Below are 14282 nucleotides of genomic sequence, written 5' to 3' on the forward strand. Positions count from 1 at the left end.
CCAAAGGCAGAGAGATGTGGACACAGATTTCTCTGGGGGAAAAGCAACAGAAGGCAGCAGGTGTTCCCTGAGCCCTGGACCCAGATCACATGGAAATGGGGGTAAAACGCCCAGTCTCTGCCTAAGGGAGGCTTGGTGTCTGGGAGCAGACAGGATGGGCACACGTGAAACAGTATCACCGGTCTTCCTGTTGCAGTCTTCACCAAGAGCCGGCTTTGTTTCTGAGTTAGGGCATTGAAAGACACATTAGAGACAGACCTACTCTTGGAGAATTCATCAGTCCTCATAAGCCAGGTGATGTTGCATTAGGGGCTGCTTTGCTGTCCCTGCACAGTCACACATATGAAGTGACAGGTGGGTGAAGAGGTAATTTTGTCTCAGGTGGGGGCAGATTTAGGGGTAGGGTGCGGTCTCTGCGGGTTTCGGAGAGCAGCTGGCCATTGGGTCTCAGAAGAGAAGATATTTGGGACGGAGGAGGCTCAGGCTGTGGAAGTACACGTTGTACTGGGCGCAGTGAGTGGTCCCGGGGCCTGCAGCTCTGGGCGGGTGGGCAGCTGGCTGTGGTCAGGGCATGGCTGTGGAGGGCAGAGAGCACCCGGGGATTTGGTTTCCTGTCTTCTGACCCCTCCTCACACAGCCCACGGGTGACAGTCAGCCAGGTTGAGGGGGGTCTCCCTCGCAGTTACACGCAGAGGGAGTCAGAAAGAGGCCTCCTTCACATCAGCTGGCGGCTCTGCGGCAGAAGGGAGACCTAGTCCTCCGCTTGGGTCAGAAAAACCAAATGCTACAGCTTCCGGTCCTCTGCCCCAAATAATATAGGGAGCCTGGGCCCCTGGGGTGGAGCTGGCGAATGGGTGAGTGAATGAATCTATGCTATTCAGAACAGAGAGGAATGGTGCTTTTTCTGCCTCATCCTGGTGGGACAGCTTTCTAGAAGGTTCTGAGGACACACTGGTCTGTGCGGTGTCTTCAGGAATAGAATGTCCAGGCTATGGGCCAGCCTTTCTCCTTCTGGATTGCTTCAGTTAGGTAAAGTGACTTTCGTAGCCAGGACTCCTCAAAAGGTCCTGAGATTGTAGGGGGGTCTCTGCCGAGATGCTTCCCATGGTCTTGGGTGCCATATGTTTCAGAGATGAGGGTATGGAGGCCCAGGGAGGTGAGACACGTCTCCACAGCCACACGAGTCAGGGTGGGGACCTGGGTGGGGCTGGGTACCATTTTTATAGACCGACAATCCCCCTGGATTCAACTGGGGACAGACCAACAGAGGTTTGGAGGTGGACAGAGATAAACATCAGTGTGGATGTCCATCCTTGGGGGCCTACCAGGCTGGTCCTCACAACCCAGGGAAGTGGACGAAGACATTGGGGTTCCCTTGGTCTACTTTTGGAATCTTGTTCCTCTTTGAGGTCCTTCAGGCCTGTCTGTCCTCCTGGCCACAGGCCAGTGCCCTGGTCCCTCACAGCCTCCTCCCTCTCCCGTGTCATCCATTGACACGGAGCCAGTCGCTTCAAGTGCCTTGCCCGAGGACGACGAACCTCAGCAGGAGCCAGGCCTTGGGCAGAAGGGGACTGGCTGGTGCTGAGTCCCTCTGTCCCTGAGCCCTCTGTAAAGGCCTAGATGCAGGCTGCAGAGCTGAGTTGTGGGGTCCTTGCTGGGGAGCTCAGATCCAGAGGGGAAGTAGCCCGAGTGGCATGGTACATGGGGTGCAGGCCAAGCTAGGGGCTGCAGGGTGGCAGGAAGGCGTCTCTGAGGAGGATGGTTCAGGGGTCTCAGGCCTCCCTTGGTCTATCTTGTCTCCACACCGTCTCCTGGGAAAGGACAGATTTAAGACAACGATGCACTGTCCTGTCTGCTCTGCTTTCTGTGGGGCCTGAGGTCTGCAGGGCTGCTGTGAGCTGGCATGCGAGCCCTGGTGCCTGTGGCTGGGATGACCTAAAGGAGAGCAGGGTGCTGTCTGGTGCATCCAGGTGACCACACTCACCAGGGTCTCAGCATGGTCCACGTGGGGGAAGGACACAGGAAGGTCCCTATTTGGGTGGCTGCTGTGCGTGCTGCATGTCCTCTCCTGGATCCTTCTAAAAGCTAGGTAATTCTAGTGTTTGGTAAAGCCTACTGTGTCCTGTGAGTCAGGCTGGCAGTTTGAACTAGAAGCCACCGCTGCGCTGGTGCAGAGATGAGCTGTGAGCTCCATGGTCACATGGGACAGACGGGAGAGGTGTTCCTGGGAGCACCTGCATGAGGGTCTCTTGAGCACTGAAGGCAGGGTGCTGTGGGACAGATTGGGTCAGGGGAATGCAACGGAGAGACTTTGGAGGCAGTGTGCAGGGTTCTGGGGTGGCTGTGGGATGAGGCCACTCCATGGGACCCTGGGTCTCCCCCTTCAGCAAGCCGTGGCTCTGTTCTAGGACGGGAGACTTTCTGTTTGCCCAGAGTGGGGATTTCATTAGTAAGAATTCCCAGTGTTGTCAAGCACGGGTAGTTTATGTCCCAGAAGCGGGGACGGGGGTGGTTTGGTGAGGGTCCTTCCCAGTGCGGGACTGAGCCTGTTTTCCTAAGGCTTGTGTTTTCCTAAGACTCGTGTTTTCCCCAGGCTCGGCACCGTGTGGGGAGTCCTCGGCTCAGCCCGTGGCACCCTCGCAGGGGGAGCGGGCCCGATCGCCTCAGTCCTGCGGCCCCTCGGAGGAGACCAGGGCCCCCGGTGACAGACAGAGGCCCCACGCGAGTCGGGGGCCACCACCGGTCATCAGCAGGCGCAGCCCTGGGCCGACCCCCCAACCGGACTCCGGCCTGAGGACCGGCCAGAGGAGCGTCCAGGCGTCGGTCACCGTGTCGTCCTCCCAGCTGTCCTCCTCGGGCTCCTCCTCCTCGTCCATGACACCTGCTGCTGGCACCCTCGTCCTACAGGCCTCGCAGTGCTCCATGAGCAAGGCCTGCCGGCAGCCTCCCATCGTCTTCCTGCCCAAGCTGGTGTATGACATGGTCACGGCCACCGACAGCAGCGGCCTGCCCAAGGCCGCATCGCTCCTGCCCTCCCACTCGGTCATGTGGGCCAGCTCCTTCCGCCCCCTGCTCAGCAAGACCATGACGTCCACGGAGCAGTCCCTCTACTACCGGCAGTGGACGGTGCCCCGGCCCAGCCACATGGACTACGGCAACCGTGCCGAGGGCCGCGTGGACAGCTTCCACCCGCGCAGGCTGCTGCTCAGTGGGCCCCCGCAGGTGGGTGCTGCCCCGCTGGGGGCCCGGGCTCCGTGGGGCTTCTGGTGTTCACGCCCACGGGGCAGGTACGGGGCTAACGGCATCCCCTTAGGCACACTTGCCATTGTCACTGCAGACCCCATAGTGGGCAGGTGGGTGCAGGTCGGGACCTGCAGGGCACCCACGGCTGGTTCACTTCCGTGCTCTAACCTGTTTCTTGCCTTGTGGGGTGTGTTTGTGTTTGCGGGTGCTGCTCCTTCAGACCCTGATTCTGCTCTTCCCACATCATTCCATTTGGTCCCCACAGCCAGTCTGTGCCAATCAGAAACACCCCCACCCTCCACCACCCTGGGTTCTGACCTGGAAGGTTTCGGTGAGACATAATGGGGTGGGGGTGGGCAGGAGGCCCGTCCCTATCCCAGCCTCTCACCCCATTGTGTTTTCCTAACAACGGAAGACCGTTTCAGCTGTCAACCTGGCAGACATCTGCCAAGTGTTGGGAGCACATGAAGAGGACCGTGTCAGGTCTTGGAGGGGATTTGTCAGAACCGTGCTGAGGTGGGAGGTAGGCTGTGGAGTGGGGTCGAATTATGCCTCAGACAGCGCCTGACACCCTCAGCAGGACCCAGCCCTTCCGTGCCTCACTGTCCTCTCTGAGAATAAGGCAAAGAATAATACATGTGTCCGAGACGTGGGCATTAAATGAGAGAATATCACAGGGCACCTGATGGTAGAGAGCCGGTGGTGTTAGTTACTGCCCCGCCCCCCAGCAGTACCATCCTGCCCCAATTGAAGATGTGCTACCTTCTGACGCTATGTGTTAATTTCCTTATAGTCTGCTCCAAGAAATACAAACCCACAAAAATATGTATAAGAATGCTCATTTTTGAATTGTTTTACGATAGTGAAAAACCAAACCAGAAACAACTGAAGTTCCCTTGGTGCAAGGTCATTTGAATAAGTGTGAGCACACCTCTATCATGCAGTTCAGCCAGAGAAAGTTGGAGATAAGTCCCTTTCTACTGACATTGAAATTTCTCTTCGATTTTAAGTTGAAAAAATTGAAATAAAAAAAATTACGTTACAGAGTAACATACATGATGGAATATCAATTAGAGAAATAAGTATCAGTGTGTATGCATGTGTCTCTGGTGTGAAAATACCAAAAATTTCCTGGCAGGATCATCACTGAGTTGTTACCCGAAGAGGGAGTGGGATTTGTAAACATTCTTCTTCATCGTCACTCTGTATCTCTTGAATTTTTAAATGAGTGAGCCTATGTTAACTTTTTATAAATTTGAAGAAGGGGATCCTGGTTTCTCCCTATTGTCATGTTATTGGATGTCATCTTAAAAGAATTCGCCCATTTGATAGGTGAGAAATAATAAAAGTATAGTTTTATTAAGGTTGAATATATTTTTATGTATGTATGGGTCACCGCCACTACTTCGACAGTGATTTTTCTGGTGCATTTCTCTTATTTTTCCTTTAGGCGTTTGACCTTTTCCTGTTGATTTGCAGGAACTCCTTTAGAGATTATAGATGTTAATCCTTTGTCTATTAAATGTATGGTACATATTTTCTCTGAAAGCTTACCTGGTTATAGTTCATATTTTCTTTTCTAAAGTTAGTTATTTCTGTTCATCCACACTTGAGTACGGACTATGAACCAGGCGTTGAGCTGAGAATTTAGAAAGCATGTTCCCAGTGTAACGGGGTGGCAGGTTGGCTCATAGGTACCCATTTAACCATCTGTGACCAAAGTGAACTAGGACACATAGTGTCCTAGCCTGGTATGGGGCAGAGGGAGCAAGGGACTCTATGATACAGAAGAAAGTGCAGGAAGAGGAAAAAGATCATTTTATTTCTTTTCCTGGCCTTAGGAGGAGAGAAGTGAGATGTCAGACTTTTAAGTCTTGCATAACAGATTTTGTTCTCTTACTCTCTTACTGTTGACCTATTGATTAACACAAAAATATCAATCTAATTAATTATGCAAGATTCTTTTTTTTTTTTTTTGAGTGAGTGAGTGAGCATGCATGGTGGAGAGTGGAGAGGGGGAGAGGGAGAGGGCGAGAGCAGATCTCAAGCAGATTCTACAGCCAGCATGAGCCTGATGTGGGTCTTGATCTCACCACCCTGAGATCATGACTTGAACCAAAATCAGCACTTGGGTGCTTAACTGACTGAGCCACCCAGGTGCCCCTATACAAAATTCTTTTAAGACATTATTATGCTTTGTGTTAGCAGTTTGTTTTTTGAAGCAGCCTGTCTTTAATTTGTGATTAAAGCCCTATTTCTAACAGCTTAGGAAATGTGGCCAATTAAAAGTAGAGACTCGTTGCCATGACTTAGAAGCAGGCAGGTCTGCTACTCACGGGAGTCCCTCTGTGGCCTACCCTGTTTCTGTAGGCTGCATTGCCCCTCAAATGGCTTTGCATCCCCCAACTCTCACTTTATTTTTAATTTAATTAAATTAATTTATTTTTTAAGATTTTACTTATTTTGAGAGAGAGAGAGCATGAGCTGAGGGAGGGCAGAGAGAGAGAGAGAGAGGGAAAAAAGCAGACTCCCTACTGAGCAGGGAGCCCAGTGCAGGGTTCAATCCCAGGACCCTGGGATCCTGACCTGAGCCAAAGGCAGATGCTTAACTGTCTGAGCCCCCCAGGTGCCCCCCAGCTCTTGCTTTAATTAGGTGGGGTCTTTGAAAGAGACAGGTGGCATGGAGCATGTGCAGGGCTCCAGTCAGTGCCTGCACGTGGACGGGGCGTACTGAGTGTTGGCTCCAATTTTAATGTCTTCACAGATTGGAAAGACAGGTGCCTACCTGCAGTTCCTCAGTATTTTGTCCAGAATGCTCATTCGGCTGACGGAAGTGGACGTTTATGATGAAGAAGAGATTAACATCAGTGAGTTATGTTTTGGTGACACTGGGGCTCAGAATCCTCTTGAATCGGTTTCTCAAGTGACTGTGTCTGTTACCCTCTAGACAGAATTCTCAGATCATCCCCAGGGCCTCGTGGGGTGCTTCTATCTCTCCCTCGTTTGCCCCATTTTGCTCAATATCAGAATAGTGCCCGGGAGGCCTCCATGGAGATAAAATTACTACACTAAAAATAACCGCCGTTTACTGCATATCTTCCAAGTGTCCAGCACTGTGCTGGCTACTTTCCATAAACTGCCACACTTGATTTTCTGCACATCACCATGAGAATAATGGCTTATATCCCGGTTAGTGACATGCTCAGGCGCCCAACCGGGAGATGACAGAGCTGGAACCAAGCTGGATTTGATGGCCACCTCTAGGAAGCAGGGTTATCCATCGGGAGAGGTTCCCATTCAGGCAGCTGAGCACATAGTTCCGTATCTTAGGGCAAACTGGAAGTATGTGACATGTGTGGAAAAGCCATTTCCTTATTCAAGGAGCAGAATATGCCCTGATTATGCTAAGACGCTCTTTGAACAGCTGTTTTATGATCTTCGTACCTCTTCGTACATTCCTCCAAGAGCTCATAAACTTGGTCTAGTAAATGATCTTTTCCTTTGGGAATGAAAATTTGTATGGAGAGTCCTGTCTGTGTTGCAAAGAAAGGGAACCAGTACAGTGTGCTGGCATCTAAGTAGCACTTCTTTTTATTTTTATTTTATAGACATTTAAAGTGTACAACTCGATGATTTGATACATGTATACATTGTAGTGGTGAAATCACCACTACAGTTGGGCTAATGAACATGTTCATAGTTACCGTGTTCATTGCAGTCTTATTCATGACCATATGTCATGCATTGATGGATAAATGTCCATCAGCAGATGGATGGATAAAAAAAAAATGTGGTTTATACACACAGTGGAATATCACCCAGCCTTAAAAGAGGAGAAAGTCCTGCTATTTGCAAACACAACACTTGTTTAGATGTTCCTAACTGTGTTTGGATTTTGCCTTGGAGAAAATTTGGAACCAAGGAAGCCCATCCAGCCCTTGGTCTTTCCTTTGAAGGAAGAAGGAAAGAGGCTCTTTGTCCCAGCTCTGAGCTTTCACCCCTTCCCCCCACAGTTTTGAACTGAATTTCAGATGAAAATCAGCAGACCTGTTGAGTCTCTATGTCCTCAGTTTCTTGGATAGCCCAATGATAAACAGGATTTGAACCCAGTTTGCTAAACTGCAAAGCCCATTTTCTCAGAAACTCTTATTGCCTTGGTTTTCTCTTTGGTAAAGCATGGATAATTGCTGTTTTACGGGGTATGGTGAAGATTAAGATACATAGGAAGCACTGAGCACCTATCACCTACACAACAAACATGCCTCTCCTTCTTTCTTTGTGTCTTTCTTCTCTTATGGACATGGACTCTGCCCATGAGTACATACTTTAGATATAAAAATCAATATATTATGTAATTTGAGTTGGATCAACTAGATTTTTTTTTAAAAACTTTTTACCAACAAGCATTGAGTGAGCATCATAGATTACACCAGTTATAATGTAAGATGATACTTGGCAAATGTAAAGATAGAATTTGGGCCACGAGTGGTGCTGGCATTCAGAAGGGAGAAAGCAGTGGGCTTGAATACTTAGGTTTTCTAGAGGTGCAGTGGTAGGAGTTGGCTATATTGGCTACATAGCATTTAGATATAAGGCAAGATCGAGAACTATGTTAGATTCCATTAGCAATGGGAACTAGTGCACTACATATGGGAGGGGGGACAGTGCTGGGGGGAAGTGCAGAACAAGCAGTAGGTATATTGGGAGGAGCGGAAGTCAGTATAGGAGTCAGAAAAGGAAACACAGCACAGGCTGTTCCTCTGAATAAGAGACAGACCTGAAGGCACCTTTTGCCTCCTAAGAACAATCCTGAAAATGCTATATGTTCCAAGAGCCTTCAAGATACAGTAGCATCCCCTAGTAACCCATAGACTCAGTGACAGCTCTGTCACAATTATCGCCCTTGTACATATTTAAAAATCAATCATTCTGACTTCCTAGTTTGTCACCTGTCTCTGTTTCCACCAATCTTACAGATCTCAGAGAGGAATCAGATTGGCATTACCTCCAGCTCAGTGACCCCTGGCCAGACCTGGAGCTGTTCAAGAAGTTGCCTTTTGACTACATTATTCATGATCCGAAGTATGAAGATGCCAGTCTCATTTGTTCCCACCTTCAGAGCATAAAAAGTGAAGGTCAGCCTTATGAATCTCTTGCTCCGCCTTCTTCCAGTGTACAGGGGAAGAGCCTCTTAGAGGGCTGAGCTGAACTGTGTTGGTGATGAGCTCGGTTGTCTGGTGGTGGGAAATAACCAGCAGTGGCTGGTAGAGAACTGAGGTCCCTGTCTCACTGGATAAGGATGGGCTCTTCCCGTGAAGGCAGGCTGGAGGCTCTGCACATGTGGACAGTGATGAGCATCTCCTGGTGATGTGTCATGGTCAGAATATCCTGAAGGTTCTGGTTAATAGAGGATAGACGACATATTTATGTATGAATTTGGGTTGTCATACTGAAATGCACATATTTCCCTCTTTACCCTCGGTATCTTGTTTTCTTCCTCCTCCTTCAGGGACCACCCAGTTTCATGGTATTAGGACCATCAGCAGACCTCGGATATTAGTGGCCAGTATGATTTTAAGCACAGACTAGAAAAATTTGACGAGTGGAAGTGGGAAGGAGGATACTCACCAGTCTCCATTGTCAAACCAAGGATTCCATCATCCTTATTCTCAGAAGCATTTTCACTGACACATCCTTCACATAGACCAGTCTCTAACCTGGGTTTAGTATTAAAATCTTAATCTTGCTAAGTCATTTGGCAAACCAGAGGCAGTTCATCTGCAATACAGTGTCTGCATATTCAGTTGGCAATCCATTTGTGTTGTTATGGAGCGAATCCATGAATATGTCTTTAAATATATGTAGGCCCATGAGTAAGACCGCTTGGGAACCCTATTCATTTCTCCTACTGGGTCTCTGTTGTGTCTGACCAAATGAGTCACCGCGGGGCCCAGGCAGGCACGATCACACGAAATCCTATTACAGCATCTCAGCTCATTTCAGTCTGTTCCATGGAGAGCTGTGGAGAGCAGGTTTATTGTGCCTTCTGCTGCTCTGTAATGCCGGGGTTTCCTGCAGACAGGGGGATGTCCCGGAAGCCGGAGGAGCTCTATGTGCGGCGTCAGACAGCGCGGATGAGGCTGTCCAAGTATGCAGCATACAACACATACCACCACTGTGAGCAGTGCCACCAGTACATGGGCTTCCATCCCCGTTACCAGGTAGGCTGCAGGGCATAGAGGCCTCGTGTCTCCAGGAGCACTGCTGACAGCTCTCCCACATGTTTTTCATCTTGAGTAATACCATTGGTTTGCTATTCTATGTTTTCATTCCAGAGTAGGATGTGGAAAGTTCTGGAAGCCTTTGCTTCCTGGTCTACTTGTATCTCCAATTCCCTTCAATAATCTGGGAAATTATTGCTGACACCACAGAAACAATGATTCTCCTGGGATTACACATTTGCCAGTGGCAAAGTTAACTGACTGTAGATGTCCCCATTTCCTTTATGTCCTAGTGATTTCAAAAGTGAGTTCAGTGCCACGGACACTGAGTGGCTGATGTACCAATCACAGAGATGAATAAGCCTTGTCCCCATATTCAAGACTCACAGTCTAGGGAGAGATGCTCAAAACTTTGGAATGATGAAAAGCTGGCAGGAAAAGCAGTACAGCTGAAGCATAGAAACTATGTAGAGGAGAGAGATTAGCACTTATTGAGCACCTACTACATGCCAGACAACGTGCTAGCATGTCAGTACTTCCTGTAACCTTTTTATATGATAGAAAATGATATTTCCTTTAGTCAGTGGGGTAAATGGATAAGGCTTCTGGCTTTGGGTTCAGGCTGTCCCAGGTTCTGGTGGTCACCTGGAGGTGTCCTTGTTTGAGCCACACTTGTGATCCATTCAGGATGTACTGGGTAAGAAATTGCCCTGTGTAGTTTCTTACATAATTGCCACCAAAACCCCATAAGGCAATAACATTATCCCCATTTTATAAATGAAGATACTGTCTTGGGTGGGAAGCAGAGGAGAAGGTTTTGAAGAATCAATAAGAATTTGCCCAGGGGCCAAGGCAGATAGGAGTGGGAACCGCATTTATAGTGAGGGGAAACTTGGGGTCTCTGTGGGAATTAGAAGTGATTTTAGCCGGGCATTGCTGGACCATGAAGTGCAAGAGGTGGGTGGTCCCAGGAGAGGCCACAGGAAAGGTGAGGCAGAGACACCACAGAAGTCATCAGGTTCAGCCAGAGAAAGACAAATATGATGTTACTCTTATGTGGAATTTAAGAAACAAAACAGATGAACATAGTGGGAGGAAAGGAAAAATAAAATAAGATGATAACCGAGAGGGAGACCCTTAACTCTAGGAAACAAACAGGGTCACTGGAGGGGAGAGGTAGATGGGGTCACTGGGTGATGGGCATGAAGGACCCCACGTGCTGTGATGAGCCCTGGGTGCTATATGCAATGAATCACTGACCTCTACCTCTGAAACTAATAAGGACTATATGTTAATTGATGCATTTTAAATAAAATTTAAAAAATAAAGGTATGCTGTGGGGAGGGGGGAATGAGCACCTTTCCAGGCAGCCTGATGTGGGCAAAGCTGCACTTTGCATAATCTCTTAGCCATTGGGTAAAGGTTCACAGAGGGCTTGGTGTGGCAGGTCATGAAGAAACAGGTAGCAGGCAGGATTTTACATTTAATGTTTCTTTTCATTTCAGACCTAAGTAAGGGAAGGGGAAGGAAGCAGCTGGAGCAGCAGGAGGTGGTGGGAGCCAGTCAGACACCCACGAAACCCATAGGGGTGTGCAGGGTAGCTCACACCCGTGGCTGCTTCCAGAAGGGCTTGCCAGGTGTGTCCCTTTTGCAGAGGCGAACAACAGAGAGTGGCTTTAATTTTCCCGAGTTGGCCTGGTCTGGAGCTCAGCTGTTGCTGAAGTAGCATCAAGATTGATTTTTTTTTAAAACGGTTCAATTTTACAGTAGACAAAATCAGAAAATGAGTATGAGCAGTTTTTTAAAGAATTAAAAACAAATCAGTAATTCTCTTTGCTCCAGATAAGCTGTCCTAACATTTCCGCCTCAGATATGAAGTTTTTCTTTCAAACCAGAGAAAATAAACGTCAAAACGCTTTCTTAGCTTTGAGATTTAAAGAACTAGAGGAGGCTTGTGGGATGTCGTCATGGTCCCTTCAGTAGGTGTCCGCAGTGACGTACCAGACCTGAGCTTGGGAGGCCCTGGGCTCTGGCTGGCCTGCACCCCTGTGTACAGAGGTGCTCAGGTCTGGGGGCCACAGTCATGGGGGCTCAGAACCAGGCCACACGAGGAGTGCTGAGGGGCACGCCCCTGCTCCCTGCTGGCACGTCCAGCTCCTGTTCACCCTGCTGTCTTTCCCTCTCTCTCAAGCCTCCCTGATCTTTTTAATGAAGCTTCCTCAGTTACATCCCCCTCTGCTCCCTCCCCAGGTCAAAATCTATTTCTGTCTCATCGCTGCTCCCAAAGGGCTTTGTGATTCTAGTGGAGAAGCCACAGGAGGGGTTTACAGCTGGTGTGTCCTGCCTCTGTCCACCCTCCCCAGGCCTTGAGGCCTTGGGGATTCTCAGGGGTGCAGTGCACATACTAGCTGAAGTCTGGGGACAGGCTGTCTGCCAGAGGCGGAGGGGGGTCAGGGAAGGAGGCTTGGGCAGAGCCATGGGGCATGGGGTTAGGGGCTCACACTAGAGAGCAGTGCAGCAGAAAAGGGGTGAGGCTGGAGCTGGGGATAGGAGTGAGCCCAAGACCCCTGAGTGTCAGTTTCCACATCCATTAAGTGGGGATGGGGGTGGTACCTGCTTCATTGGATTGTTCATTATGGCACCAAAGGGGCCCATACAGTGAGTGTGACAGAAGTGTACAAATGTATGAAGTTACTGATACGGTTTTATTAATGTGTTGCTACGCATAATGCCTGGGATGGAAAAATACGATTATTAGAATTAAAAAATGAGATGATGTGAATGTTTGAGTTGATAACCTAGCACACCTCCGGGCCAAATCAAGAGTCCAGAGGGGGTTGGTGCCTAATGTGGCATCACTGGGTGAAGCACGATCAGAATTGAATATGGGGAGGTCTCCAGCTCAGTGCATGTGGCCTCGACCCTGTTTGTCCAGTAGCAAGAGCTGGGTGTCCACACTCTGTACTGGAGGCAGCCTGTGGGTTTCTTGTGCTGTGGGGGCAGGTGGCAGTGACCTTGGTGTTGTCATGCCCACGATGGGCCTGGGTTCTTCTGGGAAGTAACCCTGGACTCTGATGACAAGCTCTGTCCTTTCCCCTCACACCTCAGCTCTATGAGTCCACCCTGCACGCCTTTGCCTTCTCTTACTCCATGCTAGGAGAGGAAATCCAACTCCACTTCATCATCCCCAAGTCCAAGGAGCATCACTTTGTCTTCAGCCAACCCGGAGGCCAACTGGAGAGCATGCGGCTGCCCCTCGTCACAGACAAGGTACTGGCTCTGAGTCCAGTGGGTCACAGCAGGCGTGCCTGCAAGTGACCGTTGCACTGGAGACCTGGAAACCCTAGTTGCCTGATGAGTCAGGGGCAGGTGGGGCAGGTGGGGACTGCTATGGTCATTGAGCTTGGAGGGTGGTGGAGCACTTGGGCTTTAGGGTCAATCCGGCCCCAGTTTGAACCTCATCCTCCCATTTCCTAGATGTGTTATCTGAACCTGCCACTGAATATTGCTGAGCCTCAGTTCCCTTATCTGTGAACTTGGGCAGCAGTGACTCTTGCAGGAGCTTCTCATGAGCATGGTTTGGATTGACTGCCATAAAGCAGCTGCGTAGTGCCTGACCATGACAGGTGTTCAGTAGGTGTCCATCCCTTCCCCTTCTTGTCTGTATTGCTGTTACAGAACATTTGAAACAGACTAAGGTAGTAGAGTAATGTAGTGACCACTTGGGGCCTGTTCCCTAAGCTGTGATGACTAGTACCTCATGACCAGCGTTGATCCATCTGTCCTTCTCTTCTGCCGTCCTCTGTTATTTGGAAGCGAATCAGATTCCAGACGGTGCAGCACATCAGCCATAAAAGATACATTTTCTCCCTTTGGAAGAGGTTGTTCTTAATAACTCATTGTCTCTATGACCTGCATTCTTAGAGGTGCTCCTCCTGGGGACGCTTGCTTTGGCAGGTCAGCCTGACACTCTCAGGGTCAGCTTGCTGCCCTCCCGCCAGCCCCAGCCAATGTGAACCTTGTGTGGAACGCTGCTTTTCCTTCTCCAGAGGGCTAGTATCATAGTGTTGAATAGCCTTTCCAGACCCGGCAGGATTTTACCAAGCATCGAAAAACATTTGCAAAGAACCAGTGGGGTCTTGATTATAGGGTGTCTCCTACCCCGTGGGCTGGGGTGGGCTCTTGCCCTGGTGGAGGATTTCTGTGTTCCCCCACTCACTTTTCCAGCCAATTCTGACCAGAAACTGGTTTGGGGCACCAGCTGCATCACAGCTTGGTAGCAGGTGCTCTGAGGAATTCAGAAGGAGCAGGAGACCTAGCTCAACTAGAAGAAATTTCTATTGAGGGAGGGGTGGAAGAAAACATAGTTATTTATGTAAAAGATTCACAACCCGAGTATATAAGGAGCTAGGCTGTATGGATAAGGGATTGAGGGATGTAAGTCTTCCAGAGTAGCATATACTTAGCCACATACTCAGTGCTAATTTGGCAGGATGCTGCATTTGGGTAATTGATACATGCTAGTTAGTTTGGGTTGCATGAAGACCATTCCCAAACAAGCACTTCCTTAGCTCCTGATTCTCTGGGCTGACGGCTTGACCTCGGTCCTGCTGTGTGGTGACCTTGGCTTGGATGCGCTCACTCATGTGTCTGTGGTTAGTTACTGGGTAAGCTGGGGGCTGGCTGGGAGAGGGTGGTCTCAGGGGGATGCCCGTCTCTGCTCCCCGTGGTCTGTCCTCCACCAGCAGCCAGCCCCGGCTCATCCTGAGAGGGTTCTAAGAGAGGACAGAAGGTGTCCGTCCTCTGGAGACCGGGTTT

The 14282-nt window shown here is 49.6% G+C and overlaps 1 protein-coding gene across 6 annotated transcripts in view; it reads left to right on the forward strand.

Moving 5' to 3' along the window:
- GREB1 (growth regulating estrogen receptor binding 1) overlaps positions 1-14282 on the forward strand; it is a 90507-nt gene that overhangs the window by 65769 nt on the left and 10456 nt on the right. For 5 of the 6 annotated variants that reach the window (XR_005372104.1, XM_038560791.1, XM_038560794.1 and 2 more), the window contains 5 exons: positions 2594-3222; positions 6008-6110; positions 8220-8378; positions 9322-9464; positions 12573-12734. Coding sequence is in view for 5 of the 6 variants with exons in the window: in XM_038560791.1 (XP_038416719.1) it covers positions 2594-3222; positions 6008-6110; positions 8220-8378; positions 9322-9464; positions 12573-12734 (1196 nt within the window). In the remaining variant the exon portion in view is untranslated. The remainder of the gene's footprint in view (positions 1-2593; positions 3223-6007; positions 6111-8219; positions 8379-9321; positions 9465-12572; positions 12735-14282) is intronic. The other variant, XM_038560796.1, reaches the window with a different exon arrangement.

The sequence above is a fragment of the Canis lupus genome, chromosome 17 (assembly GCF_011100685.1).
Source record: "Canis lupus familiaris isolate Mischka breed German Shepherd chromosome 17, alternate assembly UU_Cfam_GSD_1.0, whole genome shotgun sequence".
Taxonomy (NCBI): domain Eukaryota; kingdom Metazoa; phylum Chordata; class Mammalia; order Carnivora; family Canidae; genus Canis; species Canis lupus.